General features: G+C 37.5%; 1 protein-coding gene across 1 annotated transcript in view; it reads right to left on the bottom strand.

The window, feature by feature from the left end:
* Nucleotides 1–1,247, bottom strand: part of LOC109834529 — a 3,170-nt gene extending 1,923 nt beyond the window's left edge. The window contains exons 1-4 of the mRNA XM_020402571.1: nucleotides 1,161–1,247; nucleotides 1,019–1,113; nucleotides 721–838; nucleotides 561–641 (exon numbers count right to left, since the gene is read on the bottom strand). Of these exons, the coding sequence (XP_020258160.1) occupies nucleotides 561–641; nucleotides 721–838; nucleotides 1,019–1,113; nucleotides 1,161–1,247 (381 nt within the window). The remainder of the gene's footprint in view (nucleotides 1–560; nucleotides 642–720; nucleotides 839–1,018; nucleotides 1,114–1,160) is intronic.

Here is a 24,637-nt window from a genome sequence, read left to right as displayed (position 1 = left end):
TAGCCCCAACATATAAAAATTTATTTGTGCTCGTTATATGTAGTACATACTTGAATTACCCAAAAAATCTGCTGAAACCTATAAGATTGCTAGCTAATTACAACCAAAATCATTCGATACAAATATCAGAATGGAGAAGGATAGCACAATGCTCGATTCACAAACAAGTAACTTAATCTAACTCTAGCAGAGGATAAAACTACATAGAATCATTTGATACAGAGATTAGAATTGAGAATGTTCACACAACGTTGATACGATATCAATCTTGTCAGATACAATTTTTAGCAGAGCATCTTTGAACTAAATCAGATTTTTTGACAATGAGAAAACAGGACGACACACTTATTTCCAACACCAATACGAAAGCAACAGCATAGTTCCCTGATAAATAATCTGCAGGTTGACTCAATGGAGAGAATCTATATTCTTGCTCAGCTAGACAAGCTTTTTCATCCTCAGTCTTTCACTCTCAGCCACCAGCTGCTCAGGCATCAAAGGTATGGCTATCGTAAGCCACGATATTATGCAAACAGCAAATGAAAGAAAATAAAATGTACCTCTATTAATTTGTTGACTAGTTGAGATTTCTCCTTGTTTTTCTCATTGAATGCCTCGAGCGCATCTTTGTATTCCTTCTCCTTCATTGATGACAAATATAGATTAATCTTGTTAACAATAAAAACAAGCAAGAGTTATATTAATCGAACAGACTCAAACCTTCTTGCGGGAACTTTGTCCGAGAGGCTTTAATTCACGATTAACCACATCAATTCTCTTGCGTACGGTTGCAACTTCTTTTCTAGCATGGCATAGCATTAACAATAGATGCACAAAACTGGCCAAGAACAAAAGCACAACACAACCAGGTTTCAAGAACACCAACCAAAGCAACCATCTCCATTTCTTTTGAAAATTGAACAAATAGCCACGGGAGCTCGACGACGAGCATAAATAGCAACCAAAAACATAGAGCTAAACAAGATCGAATCAGTATAGTAAGAAAAAAAGTGCATACATATGCACAAAAACTAGCCGAGAATAAACCTGAACACAACCACATCCACACAAAACCAAGCTGGTATCAATTGTAACAAAATTAGGCTCACAAAACTGCATACATATTATACAAACAGCAGATGAAAGAAAATGAAATGTACCTCCATCAATTTGTTGACTAGTTGAGATTTCTCCTTGTTTTTCTCATTGAATGCCTCGAGCGCATCTTTGTATTCCTTCTCCTTCATTGATGACAAATATAGATTAATCTTGTTAACAATGAAAACAAGCAAGAGTTATATTAATCGAACAGACTCAAACCTTATTGCGGGAACTTTGTCCGAGAGGCTTTAACTCACAACTAACCACATCAATTCTCTTATGTACAGTTGCAACTTCTTTTCTAGCATGGCATAGCATCAACAATAGATGCACAAAATTGGCCGAGAACAAAAGCACAACACAACCAGGTTTTAAGAACATCAACCAAAGCAACCATCCCCATTTCTTTTGAAAACTGAACAAACAGCCACGGAGCTCGACGACGAGCACAAATAGCAACCAAAAACCCAACAACATAGAGCTAAATAAGCTCGAATCAGCATAGTAAGAAAAAAAGTGCATACATATGCACAAAAAACTGACCGAGAACAAAACTGAACACAACCACATCTACACAAAACTGAGCTGATATCAATTGTAACAAAATCTGGCTCACAAAACTGCATACATATGCACAAAAACTGGTCGAGAACAAACCTAACCATAGAGAGTGCATCTAAAAACAACCCTACCGATAATTGAAGTTAGCCAATACACTATATACCTGAGCAATGGTAGGAACTTAGGGCTGGCTATCCGCAATGGCTGCAAGATACATCAAATTCCTCTAAAGCTTAGCCAATACAACCAGGATCACAACCAACCAACCAACCAATCAACAAGCCAACAAGACAACCAGCCAAGCCAACCAACATGTGCCAACCAACAAGCAAGTGAAATAATATGTGCCTGTTCAGGCTCACAACCAGGCTCACAAACAAGCACAAAAGCAACCAAAAATCACCCTCCCCCAAACAAGCACAAAAGCAACCAAAAACCCAACAATGAACATGATACACCCACCAGCCAACCAAAAAAGAACCAAAAACACCAACCAGCCACCAAAAATGAACCAGGAAACACCATCCAGCCACACAAAATGAACCAGGAAACACACATCATGCACTAACAATGGACAGGAAACTTAGAAAATTTCCTGGTTGCTAATCGCACTAAGAAAATTAGTGAAATGGGCTCAGAATCTAGTCAATATCATCATTGTTAGCCATCCAGTAATATCAATTGATATTGTAGATTGCTAATCTTAGAAATTTTGACAATCATCATAGCCTAATGTAAATAGTCACCAATGTAGACTCATTTCATAAAAACTTACTATTAAAAAATAGTCAATATTAATGGGCTCAGATTTTGGTCAATATCATCATTGTTAGCTATACAATGCAATTTCAAAAAGATATTATGTTTGGTTGTTAATCTCAGAAATTTTAACAATCATCACAGCCTAAAAGAAAAAAATCAATAATGTAAAACCCCGTAAATTTAAAAATTTTTATGATAAATAATGATAAATATGTTTTATGCTGAAAAATAACATATTTTGATGTTTGAGTATGATAAGAATTGATTTGAGATCAATTCAGTGTATATTTGTGAACATAAGAGTGCAAATGCACAAAACATGCACGAAGAGAAATCTGGGAAAAATGACCAGTTAAGAGTTTCTATGTCTTACACAATGATTAAGTTGGAATCTAGAAAAACTCAAAAGACCAAAGTTATAGGTATCTTCAACAAATTTCCAACAAATCTTAAATCATTTTATTTTGAGGTCGGATAAGAAAGTTACAGCTAAAATACCGAATGTGATTTTTCCAGTCAGACTAGGTTTCCTGGTTCGGGTCAAATGTGTTTGTTTTGGGTTTGTCTCTATAAATACCTATGTTTTTCACAAAAATTTCTCTTTTTTATCATATCTCTGAACCCTAGCAGTCATCCTCTCCACTTAAAAACCCTAGATTTTTTCTCTTATGAATTTTGAGAGCTTTGTGAAGCACAATACCGATATGAGGGCAAGATCATCAATGTGTGACAAGGGAGAACGTATTGTTTACACTTGTGGATTGCTTATTGTTTGTTTCAAAGGCTTGCACATGATTTTAAGGCATGATCTCTCTTGCTCAAATCTGAATTTAAGATTTATTATACATTATATACGTATTTTGACTGTATTGTGATTGGTTGTAGTTTTTAAATTATGATATAATTATCTATATGGATTGTTTGATGATAGATGAGAATAACTGATATTTTAAGGAAAAGAATTAATAGATTATTAGTTTTAAAGATTATTTTTAGAATAATTATGTTGAGAAAAAATTTATTTGGAAAATGAGTTGGTTTTGAATAATCATTAAAATAGATAATTTAAATTAATTTATTTTAAAAAAGGGTCATTTTGAGTTGTTAAGTTATTTCGGCAAAAGAATTATATTTTTGATAATTATGATGATTTAAAGGAATTTATTTATAAAAAGAATTATTTATTTTAGATTTTAAGTAAATTATGATTTTGTGTGGGTAGTTGTGGACTTTGACATTTCATGTGTAAAACAATCGCGATTTTTGATTTTACCTTTAACTATAGTTATATTTGATGTTATTTAGTTGCTGATAATTTTTATAAGTAGTTTTGAGATTCGGATAACAAGATATTGATGAAACCGGACTGTATGCATGTTTTTACTGATTTGTGATTACATTTCATGTTTTGTGAATATTTTACTATATTTAACATGTCTGCTTTTATTATTCCTGGTTGTGTTGAGAACCTTAGTAGTTCATGACTTAGTGACCTCGTGTGTCATGAACAGACTTAGTGACATGTGTGAGTGTGTTGACTGAATTTAGATGGTGAACCCGAGTTTCAATGAGGTTTATGGTTGACTTAAAAAATGAGAAGAGCTGGGATGGGAAAGCTCATGTTCATGTGATCGAATAAGGCTGTTAATATATCTTCTAGACTCGCACCATTGAACCGTTTCGCACTGGGGTTAGTTTGTTGGGCCAAGTGAACCGTTTCGCACTTGGTCAGTGAAATCGTTTCGTCACCCGAGTTTTGCTTGAGTTCAAACTAGGCCGAAATCGGATTGCGTGTAGTCCTCTCACCGAACCGTTTCTCAAGTTTGGATGCACGTAGGGGATTTATGAACAGTCAGTTATCCGTTGATATGAGCATTGACTCTGTGTGAGATGTGACCAGTGACTTGTTATAGAATGGCTAGTTACATGACCTCGTTATTTAGATGATTATGAATTCTTGTGAGATGTAGGCCAGTTGTGTTTCTTTTCATACATAGATCGAGATTAATATTTAATTATCTGCAACTTGAGACATATGGTATATACATGAGGGTTTCCTTGTTTGGATTATTTTGCTCGACATACTATGTCTCTTGTCGTAGATTTTTAAGTATTAAGTCCATCTTATTGTATGACCTTGTTACTTGGATGATTTTTGATCGCTAGCTGCACGGTTGACTTGTTACTTAATTGATTTTGTTGGATTTCCAGTTGCACGTCCTTTTGTCATTTCTGTTATCGTATCGTTTTCCGCTTGGGTTTTCGTTCGCTCTATTTATTTTGTGGGATCTTGCCGTGTGTCATGCACGCTGACGTACACCTGTTTTCTCTGGTGTACGTCCCTGGGTTCACACAAGGCTGCAGTCCTCGGTGAAACCAAAAATGTCAAACCTGTCATGCACCACACCGTACAATAACATGTTTCACCATCACAATTAACATCTCTCTAGTAGAGTCAACAACAGGTGTAGGTACAAAAGCAAGTAAAAGATAATACAAGAGATACTGATGGAATGAAAGAGGTCAAAATAATATTTCATTATCCAACATATAGAAATACAAAGTCAATATCTGAAATGGATAAACCGGAGTTCTTATCAAATCTCAAATACAACAAATCTGAGTAAAGGAAGTAAGGCACACAACCTTTACAACATCTAGAATAAAGTCCTCAAATATCTAAACAAAATCTACAGTGGAGCTCCAAAATAAAACATATCTAAAAATAGTCAGCTGAACACTAAAGCGTGTCGCCATCAACCTGCGATTCTCCGGGCTCCTGGCTCGTTACCTGAAAGGGGGAGGGACAACGTGCGTCAAAGCGCTAGCGAGCAACATCACAACCAACCCCAAGGGAAAGGACTCGTTGTATACAAAAAATACAGTATTTACATAATAGTCAAAAATCAGGGCTCCTAGAAAATAATGGATTTTAGTATTTAGGAAACTACAACACGAGCATAGGTACGTCGAGCGAAATAATCCAAACAAGGAAACCCTCATGTATATACCTTGTATCTCAAATTGTAAATCCCTAAATACAAAACCCAAAGTCTAATACATGAATAATAAACTGAAAGAAACAACTCATCTCAATACTTAATCAAAAGTCACGTCAAAACCATATAAGTGTCAAATGTCAATATCACATAAGTGTCGTGTCCAGTCTAGGTAGCTATCATGTCCAAATCTCATGTAATCATGTCATATCCTGATTCAGATAAGTGTCATACTCATAGCTTAACAAATGTCCAAGACGTGGTCAAATATGTAAATGTCCAACATGATAACTGAAATGGATTATTGTCCAACACGAGGACTTTAGTGGATTATAGTCCAACACGAGGACTTCAATGGATTATAGTCCAACACGAGGACTGAAATGTGAATGCATGTCCAACACATGGACTGAATAAAATACGTGTCCAACACATGGACCGAAATGATAAGTATCCAACACATGGATCAACAGTAAGATATGCCCGACAGAACGCCCATCGGTCGACCGCACATAGCGCTGCGGTCGACCGCGAGATTGGCAGATGCCCAAATTTAGGTTTTTCTCTGCTTCGAAAATTGATCCAAACAATACATCTCTGCTTCCAAACGATATATCACATATTCTAACACATATGAATCATCATATAACAACATTTAGCATGTAGAAATCATCACTAAAAATCGTGAACATGTATACCCGTGTTTTAAACTTTATAAAACAATAAAAATCAGAAATTTAACTCTTAATAAAATATTTTCAGTTAGATCTCTTTAACCAAAAATCATTGGTGGGTACTTGAAAACTGAAATACTTAGTTTTCACATCACATATCATAAGGATCTATCTAAGTACGCAAAATAGTGATTTAGGCTCAAGAAAGCTCATTAAAATCGTTAGAAAAACTCATAAAAACAAGGGTGAGAGATTGGGCGAGATGTTACTCGCCTGAGGGGGTTGATGAACACCCAAAAACGAGTGAGAACGGTCCTCCTTCAATCTGAGCAGCGAAACTCCACTGAAAATCCTTCGAAACGCCCCAAAAACGCCCAAATCCGAGCTAGGGTTTTGAGAGGAGAGAGAGAAGGGGGCTGAGGCTATTAGGGTTCAATAGAGGGTTCTGAGAGCTTCAAAACGAGTATATATAAGTAGGGTAACAACCGGGTTTGGTATAAATAAAACTAACCAGAAACATAACTGAAACTGGCGTCTGTACGCCCAGCGGTTGACCGCAGCGACCACGGCGGTCGACTGCTCAGAGTTCTGGGCCATGCTCAGACTGGGGTTCGGTAAAAAGGTTGTAACTTTCTCATACGATCTCGGAATGAGGTGATTTAAGATTCGTTGGAAAGCTATTGAAGAGACCTACAACTTTGGTCTTATACACTTTTCCAGATTCTAACTAAATCAGTATGAAAAATATAGAAACTCTTAACTGGTCAAAATTCTCAGATTATCACTATTTACCTTTGTGCATGTTTTGTGTATTTACACTCATATATTCACAAATATACATTGAATTAAGCTCAAATCAATTTCTATCATACTCAAACATCAAAATATATTATTTTTACCATATAACATATTTATAATTATTTATCACACTATATTTAAATTTTTTGGGGTTTTACATTCTTCCCCCCTTAAAAGAATTTCGTCCTCGAAATTCGGAAATTATACGCATCTCGCAATATGAACTTCTAGATGAACATATAGAAATATTTATACCTAACGATCTAAAATGGTAATATTCCCGCTCGAATCCTAATCTAGTGGAACTAGTACATCGGGTGAAAAATCCAAACAAGGAACCCCCCATATATATACCATGTGTTCCAAAAGATTAAGAATTAAGCAGAAATATTCACATTCTAGTGTTAAATGTAAATATAACCCAAGATGTAAACATAATATAAAACACATGTCAGAAAAAATTTACCTGTTCAAACAGGGGTGGGTAATCGCGACGCATGTCCTCATCGCGCTCCCAGGAAACCTCCTCAACTCCTTTCTGGTTCCACTGAATTTTCAAAAGGAAAAAAAAATATATTGTTTCTAAATTTCTTGTCTTCTCTAGCAAGTATATAAGCTGAGATTTCAATCGTAGTCAAATCATCCTGAAGCTAAATCTCCGATGCGTTCAACACTCACTGCTGCTCTTCATCATGTAATTGTTTCTTGAACATTGAAACATGAAACATTTTATGTACTCTGGACATCGATGCTGGAAGGTCTAGTCCATATGAAACAGCATCAATAAGCTCCAAAATCCGGAACGGTCCAATATATCTCAGTTCAAGCTTTCTCCGCCTTCCGAATCGCTGAACGTCTTTCATAGATGATACTTTCAGCACAACTAACTCTTCAAATCTAAAACTCTAAATGTCCTCATCTCTTATCTGCATAACCCTTTTTGTGACTTCGAGCGGCTAGAACCTGTCCTTTGATTTATGTTACTTTCTCAGTAATTTATCTCATAAGCTCTGGCCCAAGCATTAAAATATCCTCCTGCTCTACCCAATATATAGGCGATCTGCAAGGCCTCACGTACGATGCTTCATACGGGGCCACACCAATTATCGCTTGATAACTGTTGTTATAAGAGAACTCTATCAGTGGAATATGATCCTCCCAGTTGCCTTGGAAGTGAATGACACAAGCCCGCAACATGTCCTCCAATATCTGATTTACTCTCTCCATCTTACCATCCGTCTGTGGGTAGAATACACTATTGTAAAATAAATCTGTTGCCAAATGAATCCTGGAGATCCTTCCAAAAATGCGGAATGAACACTGAACCTCGATCCGATACCATCGTACCTGGAACTCTATGAAGTCGAACTATCTACCAAACAAATATCCTCGTATATGCCTCGGCGGTATAAGTAGTCCTTACTGGAATGAAATATGCTGGCTTCATTATATAAGCAGTCCTTACTAGAATGAAATATGTTGGCTTCATTAGTATATCCATTATCATCCAACCAGAATCATTTTCTTTCTTCGACTCCGGCAACCCTACAATAAGGTTCATAAAAAGGTCCGCCCACTTCTATTTCGAAATGGGGAAAGATTGAAGTGTTCCTACCGGTCCCTAATGTTCCACCTTCACTTACTGACCGGTAAGACACTTAGCTATATACTCTGAAATCTTCCTATGCATATCACTCCACCAAACGTGTCTCTTTAGGTCTTTGTACATCTTAATTATTCCTGGATGTACAGAATCACGAATTCATAGTTCTTAATAAACTCAATCCACCGTCGCTGCCTCTGGTTGAGTTCCTTCTGGGAGAAAAGATACTTCAAACTCTGGTGGTCGATGAACAACTCAAATTGCACTCCATATAAGTAATGTCTCGTGACTTCAGTACAAATACCACTACTGCTAACACCAAATCATGAGTGGGGTAGTTCTGCTCGTGCACCCAAAATTGTCATGAGATATATGCTTCTACCCTCTGAGTTTGCATCAAGATGCCTCCTAAACCTGCCAATGCTGCATCTGTGTAAACAACGTACGTCCTGTCACTGCTCGGAATAGTCAAAACCGGCGCTGTAGTCCACTTAGTCTTTAACGTATCAAAGGCCTCCTGGCACTCTGTGTTCCAAATGAACTGTACATCCTTCTTCGTAAGGCGTGTAAGTGGCGTCGAAATCTTCAAAAAGTCTAGGATGAACTCCCTGTAATAACCGGCTAACCCAAGAAGTTTCGAATCTCTGTCACCATCTTCGGCGGTTCCAAATCAAGAATTGATGTAAACTTAACCGGATTCACTGCTATGCCTTCTCTGCTGTTGACGTGGCCGAGAAAAATCTAACTTCTAAAAACCAAAACCTGCATTTGCTGAACTTGGCATATAACTGATGTTCCTGAAGAGTCTGCAATGCTACTCGTGTTCTGCCTCCAATCTCGAAGATATGAGAATATCAAACTGGCCCATGAAGGGACGGAAAAACCCGGTTCATCATATTCATGAATACCACTGGTGCATTAGTCAACCCGAATGGCCTGACTAGAAACTCTAAAGATTCACATCGAATTAGGAAAAACGGCTTTGGAAAAATCCATCTCCCGAACCCGCAACTATGATAACCAGAACGAAGATCAAACTTCGAGAAATACTACGCTCTCTGCAACTAGCCGGACAAGTCATCAATCCTAGGTAATGAGTACCTATTCCGGATAGTGACCTTGTTCGGCTCTCCAAAATAAATGCACAATCTCATATTACTGTCCTTCCTCTTCACGAAGAGGACCGATACGCCCCACGGAGAATAACTCCTACAAATAAAACCTGAGCTAACAACTCGTCCAACTGGGTCTGAAGCTCCCTCATCTTAGCTGGTGCCATACGATAGGGTACGCGGGATATCGGGACTGTGCCCGGCTACAACTCAATACACAACTCGACCTCTCACATAGGAGGTAACCCAGGTATATCCTGAAAGACATCCTGATACTCTGAGACAACTCTAGTCTCCAATAAATCAATACTCAGATCCCGTCACAGCACCTCCTCGATATACGCCAGAAATGACTCCGCAAAACGGTTGTCCTGAGAGGTTGCTACAATCATCTCGGACCCATCGGACGCTCGCAAATTGACTGTCTTCGCAAAGCAGTCAATACTAGCCGGGTAGGAGGATAACCAAACCATACCAAGGATAACATCAAACCCGGACATATACAACACTATCAAATTGACAACAAACCCTGACTCGTCTAGTCTGATGACATATATCCTATAGATAGAGTGGACACCTCCCCTAGAGGAGTAGATACTGACAACGTAATATCTAAAGAATGTGCTACAAGCTGAAGCCTACCAATGGAGGTATGAAAGATGAGCGAATTTTCTAAATCAAATTAGATCCGAGCTGAAAAGAAAATCAAGAATAAAGCTCCGCTCGAACCCTGATCATGCGGTACTGCTGAATAGACTCCACTAGATAATGCAAATCTCCTGGATAATGCAAATATGGCCTGCTGACCCTTAATCCTCGGATTAATAAGTAGTGCCTCTATTTCCCCATTGCTGGCTGAAATTACGACTCTGAGACTATCGTTCGTGACCTCTATCTTGCTGGCTCCCTGCTGGTGTACTACGACAAGTCTTTCGCTCTTTGTTCGATCTTGTTGTGATTGTAACATATACTCCAAATTCTGCGCTACTTCGGTGCTTTCGAATCATATTGTGCTCCTTTCTTATATTGTCCTTGTTTCTACAGAATAGAACTAACACTGTGCAGATTAGAACTAACACTCTACAGAATAGAACTAACACTGTGCAGATTAGAACTAACACTCTACAGAATAGAACTAACACTGTGCAGATTAGAACTAACACTCTACAGAATAGAACTAACACTGTGCAGATTAGAACTAACACTCTACAGAATAGAACTAACACTGTGCAGATTAGAACTAACACTCTACAGAATAGAACTAACACTGTGCAGATTAGAACTAACACTCTACAGAATAGAACTAATACTGTGCAGATTAGAACTAACACTCTACAGAATAGAACTAACACTGTGCAGATTAGAACTAACACTCTACAGAACAGAACTAACACTGTGCAGATTAGAACTAACACTCTACAGAACGGAACTAATACTGTGCAGAATAGAACTAACACTCTACAGAACGGAACTAACACTGTGCAGAATAGAACTAACACTCTACAGAATAGAACTAACACTGTGCAGATTAGAACTAACACTCTACAAAATAGAACTAACACTGTGCAGATTAGAACTAACACTCTACAGAATAGAACTAACACTGTGCAGAATAGAACTAACACTCTACAGAATAGAACTAACACTGTGCAGATTAGAACTAACACTCTACAGAACAGAACTAACACTGTGCAGATTAGAACTAACACTCTACAGAACAGAACTAACACTGTGCAGATTAGAACTAACACTCTACAGAACTTTTTTTCACAACATATAGTATTTGCACAAATACTTTAAACTTATACAAAAATAGTTATCAAAAAAAAATTCTCAAATTTTGAGATATACGCATATATCGTCCTCACTCATACTAGGGAATCCTTACGGACTCTATACATGAATCCTAAGAAACTCTATCCTAGCTCCACGACTCGACACAGGATGATCCTAAGGATACTGGAACTAGAGCTTTGATACCAACTGTGACGCCCCTGGGTTCACACAAGGCTGCAGTCCTCGGTGAAACTAAGAATATCAAACCTGCCATGCACCACACCGTGCAATAACATGTTTCACCATCACAATTAATATCTCTCTAGTAGAGTCAACAATAGGTGTAGGTACAAAAGCAAGTAAAAGATAATACAAGAGATACTGATGAAATGAAAGAGGTCAAAATAATATTTCATCATCCAACATATAGAAATACAAAGTCAATATCTGAAATGGATAAACTGGAGTTCTTATCAAATCTCAAATACAACAAATCTGAGTAAAGGAAGTAAGGCACACAACCTTTACAACATCTAGAATAAAGTCCCCAAATATCTAAACAAAATCTACAGTGGAGCTCCAAAATAAAACATATCTAAAAATAGTCAGCTGAACACTAAAACGTGTCGCCATCAACCTGCGACTCTCCGGGCTCCTGGCTCGTTACCTGAAAGGGGGAGGGACAACGAGCGTCAAAGCGCTAGCGAGCAACACCACAACCAACCCCAAGGGAAAGGGCTCGTCAAATTATAAATCCCTAAATACCAACCCAAAATCTAATACAGGAACAATAATAAAGAGAAATACAACCCATCTCAAAACTTAAATACTGTGTCATGTCATAACCAAATAAGTGTCAAAGGTCAAAATTACATAAGTGTCATGTACAGCCTAGGTAGCTATCATGTCCAAATCTCATGTAATCATGTCATGTCCTGATTTAGATAAGTGTCATACTCATAGCTTAACAAATGTCCAAGACGTGGTCAAATATGTAAATGTCCAACACGATGACTGAAATGGATTATAGTCCAAAACGAGGACTTTAGTGGATTATAGTCCAACACGAGGACTGAAATGTGAATGCACGTCCAACACATGGACTGAATAAAATATGTGTCCAACACATGGATCGAAATGATAAGTATCCAACACATGGATCAATAGTAATATATGCCCAACACATGGACTATAAGTAAAGAGGTGCAATTGTCAAAGGTATATGTGGAAAGATATACATATCCCATACTCGCACGTGTCTCGATGTGCGGGTCTAAACTTGTGTCAAAAGTGTCAACTCACATGTATAGACAAGTGTTCCATATTGTAGATTTAATGCCAGAAAAATCGAGGTAAACAATTCGTACACACAATATACACAACAAATATACTCCTGCACAAACAGTATCGCGGTCGACCGCAGAGGCCACTCCGGTCGACCGCAAAATGAGCAGAGACGTTCTGCTTAACAGAACGCCCATCGGTCGACCACACATAGCGCTGCGGTCGACCACGAGATTGGCAGATGCCCAAATTTAGGTTTTTCTCTGCTTCGAAAATTGATCCAAACAATACATCTCTGCTTCCAAACGATATATCACATATTCTAACACATATGAATCATCATATAACAACATTTAGCATGTAGAAATCCCTCTGAGCTCCTAGATCTGCAGGAGAACAATCCCCTTTGATGAAACACCAAGAAAATCCGCTGAAAATCCTTCGAAGCTCCTCCCAAATCACCAAAAATGCAAACTAGGGTTTGAGGAAGGGAGAGGAGGGGGCTGAGGCTATTAGGGTTCAATAGAGGGTTCTGAGAGCTTCAAAACGAGTATATATAAGTAGGGTAACAACCGGGTTTGGTATAAACAAAACCAACCCGAAACAGACTGAAACTGGCGTCTGTACGCTGAGCGGTCGACCGCAGCAACCACGGCGGTCGACTGCTCAGAGTTCTGGGCCATGCTCAGACTGGGGTTCGGTAAAAATGTTGTAACTTTCTCATACGATCTCGGAATGAGGTGATTTAAGATTCGTTGAAAAGCTATTGAAGAGACCTACAACTTTGGTCTTATACACTTTTCCAGATTCTAACTAAATCAGTATGGAAAATATAGAAACTCTTAACTGGTCAAAATTCTCAGATTATCACTATTTGCCTTTGTGCATGTTTTGTGTATTTACACTCATATATTCACAAATATACATTGAATTGATCTCAAATTAATTCCTATCATACTCAAACATTAAAATACATTATTTTCACCATATAACATATTTATAATTATTTATCACACTATATTCAAATTTTTCGGGGTTTTACAATTTTTAAGTATTAAGTCCATCTTATTGTATGACCTTGTTACTTGGATGATTTTTGATCGCTAGTTGCACGGTTGACTTGTTACTTAATTGATTTTGTTGGATTTCCAGTTGCACGTCTTTTTGTCATTTCTGTTATCGTATCGTTTTCCGCTTGGGTTTTCGTTCGCTCTATTTATTTTGTGGGATCTTGCCGTGTGTCATGCACGCTGACGTACACCTGTTTTCTCTGGTGTACGTCAGACTTAGAGGAAGAACAGGTGCAGCTAGGAGATCACCAAGAGCCAGAGCATTCTTAGCATGAGTGTCTTGCAGACAGAACAGAAGAAGAAGCCGAAGCTTAGTTATTGGTCCTAGTTGTTTTTGTAGTATTTTCCCTTCTTTTTCTGTTGAACAATGTATTTCATATTTCGTCAGTATTCATTATTCAGTTATGTATAAGTGCATGTTTGACCCGAATATTATGTCTTGGATAATATTTCAATTATGATATGTATTATTTTGTTCTGAGTTTGTTCATTATATTCTTGCTATCTGTGATCAGGGACTTGTGCCTTTGCATTGTATTTATTTTTAGACGCTTAGCATATTAGGTTGAGGAGGAATGTTTATTTTATTTATTCTTATTAATCTAATATGTCGCAGACTTGTTTACATTCCGATTCCTAGGTATTTTGGGAAGCGGGGCGTGACAGGTTTTTTTGGTGGCCCATGCAGGTCACGGTCCCGAGTTTCCAATAGTGAGAATATAACTGACAACTTAGATGCATATCATATTTTATCCGTGAGACTATTCTTGAGCTCTTATCTTATTTTCTTGATAGATTTTATTTTGTCCCTATCTTATCACTCTTTGACTCCGGAGCTTTCCACTGTTCTTGTTTTGTCGCTTCGCGACTACACGCTCTCTTCCTATAACCCCTCTATCCTCATACCGGTCATTATTTTATGTGTTATTATTTTTACACTATATTTTCTTTGATTTGACTTATATATCATTTAATTGTATTGATTTCTGCATCATTTATTATATTATTTTATGTATCACTTATAGTGTTATATTGTATATTTTTATTAAAAATATATATCATTACTTATATATTCTCAATTGTTCAGATCATGTTGTTAAGTGTTTCGCATTGGTCTAGACTCCACATATACATTACATAGCATATCTGATATTTAGATTATTTTATTGTGTTTAATTATACTTTTGCATATCTACATTTTGTATGTGTGCGTTTTCTATCATACCATCTACCGTTTACTTATGTTCTAGATTATTGTAGATATACTTTAATAAGTTCATAATTTTAATATTCTACATATGCTCTATATTCTTATCCCTTACATTTTTAGTATATAGTTTTATCAGTCAGTTTTGTCTTGCTAGATTGTTTTAGTATGTTCGCATTAGTTTTATTATTTCTAAGAGTGATGTATTTCTATTTTGATATTTAGGCATTATTTATATTGCTAAGTTTAGAGTTGAGTTACTAATTATATAGTTATTTTGTTACTTTAATTATTATCCTTTATAAATAATATAAGAGGTAATTCTAATATGCGTTTGTGGGTACGTATAGCATTTACTCATGGGTTGTTTATAGTGTATTTACACATTTGTTATTTGTTTGCTTTATTTTTGATATGTATTATTTTATCATTGTAACAATATACATTATATATATACGCGTGTTATTATTTTTAGTATTTATTTTATGGTATTTTTAGATATTTATGTCTTTATTGTGTCATTATTGTTGTTCATTCTCTATTCATTATTTTCATTACTTGTGTTATGTTTTACTTTTTCATTCTTTTATAATTACTATTCTCCTTTTTTATAGTATATTCACGTAGATTATTATATTTACGATGTTATTGATTTATAGTCATTCATTATTTCTAGTATCAACTGTGTAATCATGTTTATCTAAAATATATTGGTGTTTTTATTATATGGAATTATGCTCTTCTTATGTTTTCATTTGCTTATATACCTATTTTACCTTTTATAGTTTTGTTTTTATATATTATACTTCTTTATCTAGTAGTATATTTGTGAGTGTCAGTATTGTTAGTAAGCATTTATGTTTCAGTGAATTCTACGATTTTTGTATGTGTTAATTTATTTTGAGTTTTATACTATCAATTGGTTCGTTACTTATTTGAATGCATTGAGTCCTTCAATTATATTTTTCTTTGTCAGCTTGGTATTTTTTTTATTTTGACTTGTGTTATTTTACATCGTGTTACTTTTTTGTTTTATTTCTCTTATTTTTGCATTTTTTCGTAGATCATATTATATCAATATCGTTTTATTCTTATATTTTTCTTTGAATAGGAGTTGTTATTTTTTCGATGTGAGTGTGTGATGTTATGGCTTTATAGTTTGTGTATAGGGTTATTAAAGGTTGTTACAATGTGTGTGATTGTTTAGCTTTGATTTTTGTGTTTTTACATATTGTATTATGGTTACATATTTAGTCGAAATATTTTTGTAGCTAGTGGGTTTTATATTTTATGCAGTGAATTCTTACTCATATTTTTCACGTTTCAATTTGTGTATTGCTATACTTATTGTGATTCAATATTTATTATGTTTTTATTATAGTTTTTGTTTGTGGTCATGTTACAGTGTAGTTATTTTTATTTTGTGTTGCATTTATTTTTATTAATTCTACGTATTGTACATGTAATTATACATGTTTGCTGTGTATGTTATCACATAATTTTGGTCGCATTTTACTTTTATGTAAGCGTTTTGTTATCATTATTATTTGGTTATTTATCAAGTTATCTGTTTTTCTGTATGTGTTGTTATGTTGTCTTTAATTTTATTAATTTATTAGTTTATTGTGTTATTTGGGTTATATTGTTTATTAGTTAACATAGTTATTTCTCTTACATTTCATTAGCAGATTCATAGTTTATTTTAAGATGTGAAATAAGTGTTATACGTTTATACAACTTAGTTGCAGGTTTTGCACATTATAGATATTTTGTTGTGTTTATTAGTTGTCTTTTCATTAATTATTTCAATTGATGTATTTATCAATTTTCTATATACAAAATTCTCTGTATTACTATTTTAGTTAATTGTTTATGTCCATATTTGATTATTATTTTAAATATTATTACATGATAGTTCATATGTTGTATTATGTTTATTCTTTATGTATATTAGGCTTATAGTTTTTGTATTATATTTGGTTATTCTAATGGGTATAATGATATAATAGTTATTGGTATATTTTGATATTGTGTTTATCATGTAAATGTTATGAATACATAATTACATGATTGTTGTATATATTTTATATCTTTTACCTATGTCCCTTATTAATGTACTTTTTTGCTTTCTATCATCAGCTATTATATGTATTATTTTTGCTTTCCACATTGCTATATGATATCGTGCATATTTTATTTTAATTCCGAGGACGGGATTTGTTTTAAGGGGGAAAGAATGTAAAACCCCGTAAATTTAAAAATTTTTATGATAAATAATAATAAATATGTTTCATGCTGAAAAAATAACATATTTTGATGTTTTAGTATGATAAGAATTGATTTGAAATCAATTCAATGTATATTTGTGAACATATGAGTGCAAATGCACAAAACATGCACGAAGAGAAATCTAGGAAAAATGACCAGTTAAGAATTTTTATATTTTACACAATGATACAGTTGGAATCTAGAAAAACTCAAAAAACAAAAGTTGTAGGTATCTTCAACAGATTTCCAACAAATCTTAAATCATCTCATTCTGAGATCGGATGAGAAAATTAAAGCCAAAATACTGAAGGTGATTTTCCGAGTCAGACTAGGTTTCCTAATTCGGGTCAAACGGGTTTGTTTCGGATTTGCCTCTATAAATACCTATGTTTTTCATGAAAACTCCTCATTTTTATCATATCTGTAAACCCTAGCAGCCATCATCTCCCCTAAAAAATCCTAGATCTTTTTCTTATAAATTTTAAGAGCTTTGTGAAGCACAATACTGACACGAGGGCGAGATCATCGACGTGTGGTAAGGGAGAACGTGTTGTTTACACTTGTGGACCGCTTGTTGTTTGTTTCGGAGGCTTGTACATGATTTTAAGGCAAGATTCCTCTTGTTCAAATCTGAATTTAAGATTTATTATACATTATATGCATATTTTGACTGTATTGTGATTGGTTGTAGTTTTTAAATTGTAATATAATTATCTGTGTGGATTGTTTGATGATAGATGAGAATAACTGATATTGTAAGGATAAGGATTAATAGATTATTATTTTTAAAGATTATTTTTAGAATAATTATGTTGAGAAATAATTTATTTGGAAAAGGAGTTGGTTTTGAATAATCATTAAAATAGATAATTTAAATTAATTTATTTCAAAAAATGGTCATTTTGAGTTGTTAAGTTATTTCGGGAAAAGAATTATATTTTTGATAAGTATGATGATTTAAAGGAATTTATTTGTAAAAAGAATTATTTAATTTGGGTTTTAAGTAAATTATGATTTTGTGTGGGTAGTTGTGGACTATGACATTCATGTACAAAACAATCACAGTTTTTGATTTTACCTTTAACTATAGTTATATTTGATGTTATTTAGTTGCTAATAATTTTTATGAGTAGTTTTGAGATTCGGATAACAAGATATTGATGAAACCGAACTATATGCATGTTTTTACTGATTTGTGATTACATTTCATGTTTTGTGAATATTTTACTGTATTTGACATGTTTGTTTTTATTGTTCCTGGTTGTGTTGAGAACCTTAGTAGTTCATAACTTAGTGGTGTGTTGACTGAGTTTAGGTGGTGAACTCGAGTTTCAATGAGGATTATGGTTGACTTAGAAAATGAGAAGAGTTGGGATGTGGAAGTCCATGTTCATGTGATCGGATAAGGCTATTGATATATCTTCCAGACTCACATCAGTGAACCATTTCGCACTGGGGTTAGTTCGTTGGGCCAAGTGGACCGTTTCACACTTGGTCAGTGAAATCGTTTCGTCACCCGAATTTTGCTTGAGTTCGAACCAGGCCAAAATCAGATTGCGTGTAGTCCTCTCACCGAACCGTTTTGCGGGTTTGGATGCACGTAGGGGATTTGTGAACAGTTAGTTATCCGATGATATGAGCGTTTACTCTGTGTGAGATGTGACCATTGACTTGTTATAGAATGGCTAGTTACATGACCTCGTTATTTAGATGATTATGGATTCTTGTAAGATATAGGCTAGTTGTGTTTCTCTTCATACATAGATCGGGGTTAGTATTTAATTATCTGCAATTTGAGACATATGGTATATACATGAGGGTTTCCTTGTTTAGATTATTTCGCTCGACGTATTACGTCTCTTGATGTAGATTTTTAAGTATTAAGTCCATCTAGTTATATGACCTTGTTACTTGGATGATTTTTGACCGCTAGCTACACGATTGACTTGTTACTTGATTGATTTTGTTGGATTTCCAGTTGCACGTCCTTTTGTCATTTTTGTTATCATATCGTTTTCCGCTTAGGTTTTCGTTCGCTCTATTTGTTTTGTGGGATCTTACCGTGTGCCATGCACGTTGACGTACATCTGTTTTCTCTGGTGTACGTCAGACTTAGAGGAAGAACAGGTCTAGCTGGGAGATCGCCAGGAGCCAAATGATTCTTAGCATGGGTGTCTTGCAGACATAACAGAAGAAGAAGCTGAAGCTTAGTTATTGGTCCGAGTTGTTTTTGTAGTATTTTCCCTTCTATTTCTGTTGAACAATGTATTTTATATTTCGTCAGTATTCATTGTTCAGTTATGTATAAGGGCATGTTTGACCCGAATATTATGTCTTGGATGATATTTCAGTTGTGATATGTATAATTTTGTTTTGAGTTTATTCATTATATTCTTGCTATCTGTGATCGGGGACATGTGCATTTGCATTATATTTATTTCCAGATGCTTAGTGTATTAGGTTGAGGAGGAATATTTATTTTATTTATTCTCCTTAATCTAATACGTCGCGGGCTTGTTCACGTTCTAATTCCTGGGTATTTTGGGAAGCGGGGCGTGACAAATAATGTAAATTCGTTTCATGTAAACTTACTACACAAAATACCCAGAGCAGTAGCCATCCAGTACAATGTGTGCACATTGTAGGTTGCTTACATATTAGGAAATTGTATGGTGACTTTTAAATATCCTGCATGCATAAGTTTAATTTAAAGGTTAGTACACCATATTATTCACACTGTGAAAGAAAATATTACAAACTAGAAGCAAATAGAGACTTTCTACCATATAACAATAATATGTTCCATCGTCATAATGTTCAACAAACACAAATAAAAACAACATCTAATAAGAGTAGTGTCTCTAAGTTAACCAATAAAAGTCTTTAACCAAAAGTCTTGTGCATTTCAAACATAAATGTGCTTAAGTGAGAATCATAAAATACCACAAACACCTATAATCTATATGTCTTCAATCCTCTTTGTTGAGAAATGACTCAATCATCTCCTTCTGACCATCCGAAGATATGCCCATAAATAGTCTAGATTCATGATCATTCATAAAGAGGTGACGGTAGTATGTATCTAACTTGGCAACACTAAAGTCATGTGAATGAGCATATAGGACCGTGGAGATAACTTCTTAGTCTAATGCATATTTACACACTTCATGTTGGTGCTAAATACATCTATCTTATCCACCATTTTTACATGATCTCACTATCTATATTGGTCTTACGCGCCTTTACCTTGTCGAAGGATGACTTAGCCTTAGAACTCGATGTGTTGGGTGCTTCCTTAGGCGGAGGAGTGTCCTCGTCATCTAAAATGTGTACGTGAGTAGATTGGGAGAATGCATTGGTGAGTTCGCCTCATCTCCAAAATTTATGGTCTCACTACGACTAAACTTTTTTTATGCATCACTAGCAAATTATCCTGTAGCTTGATCATCCCTGATGATAAGGGTGAGATCATCATAATGTCTCAAGGGTTTATTGATGTATTGTCTAAGCTTAGCATTCTTAAAGCTCTTGTCCTGAAAAAAGTAAATTTTAATTAATTCACTAAAAAAAATAAAAGAAATAGAAAATAAATCTATTCTTTAACTAGAAAAGAATTTACCTCAATACACCTATCCAAACATTCAGGATCAATGATGACAGTCTTCGTACTATCATCCCATCCAGCACCACTAAGATTATGACAAGTTTTCATATCACGAAATCTTGATCGTAGAGTTTTGATGCGGTGTATCACATTATCCCATTTAAAAACAATGTTAATCTTCTCATTAATATGTTGAGAAACCATATGAAAAGCGGTTCTCTTAAATGTTATGTCGGGTTTGTAATTCTTTCTTACCAAGTCGGCAAGAAATGGAATGAGCTCATCATCATAACGGGAATCTCAGAACAAATGTTTGGTCCCTTGAGAACCACTGTAGGCGTATAAAATTGCCTATAGGTCCCGTTACACAGCTCGACGATGCCGATTCGACAGAACGAACCATCAGGCGACGTATCCAAACAAGATCGTTAATCCGCAACACCGAAGCCAAACGACACGCGACGAAGCGGGATAACAAGGCTACGAAAAAAGAATGAGACTGAAATACTTTGGAGGGGGTATCTGTAGGCGTATAAAATTGCCTATAGGTCCCTTAGCACAGCTCGACGCCGATTTAACAAACGGACCACCGGGCGACGTATCCAAACAAGACCGTTAGCTCGCCAACGCTGAAGCCAAGCTATACGCAACGGAGCAGGTTAACGAGGCGACAAATCGCACCCAAGCATTGGAATGCATCCACTCGCACGCGGAATCAAACCAATGTTTAGGTGAATCACCGAGTCATCTAAACAAGAGCGAACTCGGATGAATCACGATCAAATCAACATCAATTCCGGACTCAAATTCAGAAGTTGGTTTACTGCCATATCAGGAACCCGACTCACTGCCATATCTGGAATCAAGTCAACAAGTCGTTGCCAAGTCAATCAACCACACAAGAGAACCAGAACCGGAAACAAAGGACGAAACGGACAAACACCCGGGGACTCGGCCGAAACCGAACCACCCCAGGGTGGCTCGGCCCAAGCCGAGCCACCCTGAGGTGGCTCGGTGGCCGAGCCACCCCAGGGTGGCTCGGCCAAGGCCGAGCCACCCTGAGGTGGCTCGGCCAAAGCCGAGCCACCCCAGGGTGGCTCGGCCAAGGCCGAGCCACCCTGAGGTGGCTCGGCCAAGGCCGAGCCACCCATGGGTGGCTAGGCTCAGAACTGTGCAAATGCACAGTTCTGAGTGCCTATAAATAGGCCTTGTGCTCATTTGTTTCAGAGGTTGGAAATTTTGGAGAGAGGCGAAGCCCTGCTGGATTGAAGACTCAGATCTAAAAAAGATCACAACTTTGAAGGCTTGGAGACTTGGACTTTCAGATCCGGTGCTCGGCGATCACCAACGCCAAATAAGGCAGGAGTTCGAGAGGATTGGATTTGAGATCTACACGATCACACTCCGGATCTAAGCTTGGTTCTTAGATCCCGAGATTCGAGCGGTTGTTTCCTTGGTGAAACAATCCCTCCCGGCTATTATTCCCTTGGTGGAATATTACCCGTCATATCGTGTAGATCCGACCGGATCGAGATCACGCGGTGGTCCACGGCAAATAACCCCGGCGCAGGCAAAGAACCCACCAAAGCGAGCGACCGCAAAACAGGAGCTCGCGATTAGTTCGACAAATAAGGAAAATTGTAATCTTTACTTTGTTTTCTTTGATTTTTCATTGTAACCGGATCTTATAAAAAGACCGGATCTTTGTAACGCATAAAGTTGTTAACTGAGATAGCAATGATATCAACAATGAAGAAAGCTACGATTTTTCCCGCGAACAATCTGGCGACCACAGTGGGAGCCAACAGCTTTACTGCCGAAGCTGTCGCGTCGCAGCCGCGGATCCCGATCCCGGTCGAGGAGGAGGTCGAGTACGAATTCGACCAACAAAAGTTCGAGGAGTATCTGTCATCCTCGTCCGAATCCACCTCCCCTCGCAAGTCCAAGTCTCCAAAGCTCTCTTCCAAGAGAAAACTTCGTTGGTACGAAGAAGTTGAAGCTGCCAACGAAGATCTCGCCCCGTTTGATGCCGAAGCTGCATCGGGTGAGATCTCTCCTTCCAACCAGGTCAGATCTGCTCTGGCCGAATCTTCCGTTGCCGAGGGCGTAGTGACTCTCTCAAAGAGAGCCCGCCAAAGGCAACGTCAGCGCCTTGCGAAACAAATCGCAAAGGCAATGGAATCTGTGGACGGGATCCGTTACAACACGGATCTGAAGAACAGAAGAGGCGAACGACCTCAACAACCAATGAATGGCAACTCCTCCAAGCCACCAACGAACGAATGGATCCGTGTCAAACGGAACCGTTCAACGCTGGAGGATCGCATTCAGAAGCGCCGCGCACTCTCAGCACAAGCACGAGCTCAAGTTCAAGAAGCCCGTAGAAGGTGGCAGAATGGAGTAGCCAAGAAATCACCACTAACTCACAAAATATGGAGGCCAAAGTCCAAAGTGGTGAGTCAGGCCGAGGATCGACCTTTACAGCCTTCAAAACGAGTTCAACCTCCCGAACCATCCCGAGGAAGGAGGTCAATCTTGGAGCGCCTCGGTCCAATTCCCGACGAGCGCAACGAAGTCCATGAACGCTCGGGCCCGATGAAGAGGCTCCGAACTAATCAACATGCTGGGGGTCGACACAACCCTCAACATGACAAAGAGTTTACGGCACCCAAGCGCACTACCTTGCGCATCGAAGTTCGGGAGCCCGCTGAGAATTCATGTCTACAAAGGCGTGTTTCGAGGCGAGTGACTCTCGGAAGTCCAAATAAGGCAGTTTGCTCTCAGAAGGAAACGTTGTCATCCGAGGATGATAACGTTATACCTGGGAAATCATGCCAACACGCGATAGGTTACTCCGATCAAATGGACGAGTTGTACTATCGTGCTGGGGGTACGAACAAAACAAGAAAAAGAAGCCCTCAAGGGCTCGAAACTCAGTGCCCATGTGCCAAGCTCATTCGGGTAGTACTGTCTCAATGCAACTGCATCAAGGGAGTCCCCGAGAGAATTTCAGTGTTCGAAAGGCTCGGCACCGAAACGCCAAAACCAAGGCATAGGCGCTTCCGGCAAAGAAGAACAGTGGTTAAGGATGGAGAATTTCCGAAGGTCACCGCCAACATGACCAGCAAAGAGACATCGACACAGATTGATCTCAAATCGTTTCTGGAAGCGTCCCGGCGTGTAACCCGTCTGCAGTCCGGAGCCATCGCACGAGGAACTTATGGTAGGGTTCGGATAAGATTGCCTTCGGAAGATGAAGAATCGGATTCCTGCTCTGCTGTCGCATCGGACAATACAGTGTCCAGCGAAGGACAACCCCGCGAGTCATTCATGATAGGCGCGGAAGAAATGGCCAAAATGCTTGAAGACGCTTTGGCTAAGCAGAAAGAAAGTTTTAAATTCGAGATGGAGACGGCCATGCAGCAGATGAGAGAGATGCATGAACAGCAAATCCAAGCATTCAGGAACCAACAAGGTGAACCAAGCCACCGTAACCAGGTTGCTCAGGAAAAGGAGCACGCGGATGGGGATGAAGCTCACAATGCCAATAACCCTCCCATCAATGCAGGGGGTGGTAGTGAGGATGCCAACGGGGATACAAGTGAAGACTTGAAGATCAAAAGCCTCGAGAGTAAAATCAATACGTTGCTGTCTGCTCAAGAGGTAAAGAAAACGGGCATTCCTTGTCCATACCCGAGGGAATGGGAATCAATCCCCTATCCGGCGAAGTTTAGTCTAATCAACTTCACGCCGTTCGATGGAAGGGGTTCCCCCACCCAGCATTTGATTTATTTCAAATCGCACCTGGGTGCTATCTC

Source organism: Asparagus officinalis, chromosome 3, assembly GCF_001876935.1.
Source record: "Asparagus officinalis chromosome 3, Aspof.V1, whole genome shotgun sequence".
Lineage (NCBI taxonomy): Eukaryota > Viridiplantae > Streptophyta > Magnoliopsida > Asparagales > Asparagaceae > Asparagus > Asparagus officinalis.
Note: the sequence above shows the minus strand (reverse complement) of the source record. Positions and strands in the feature narration are given on the sequence as shown.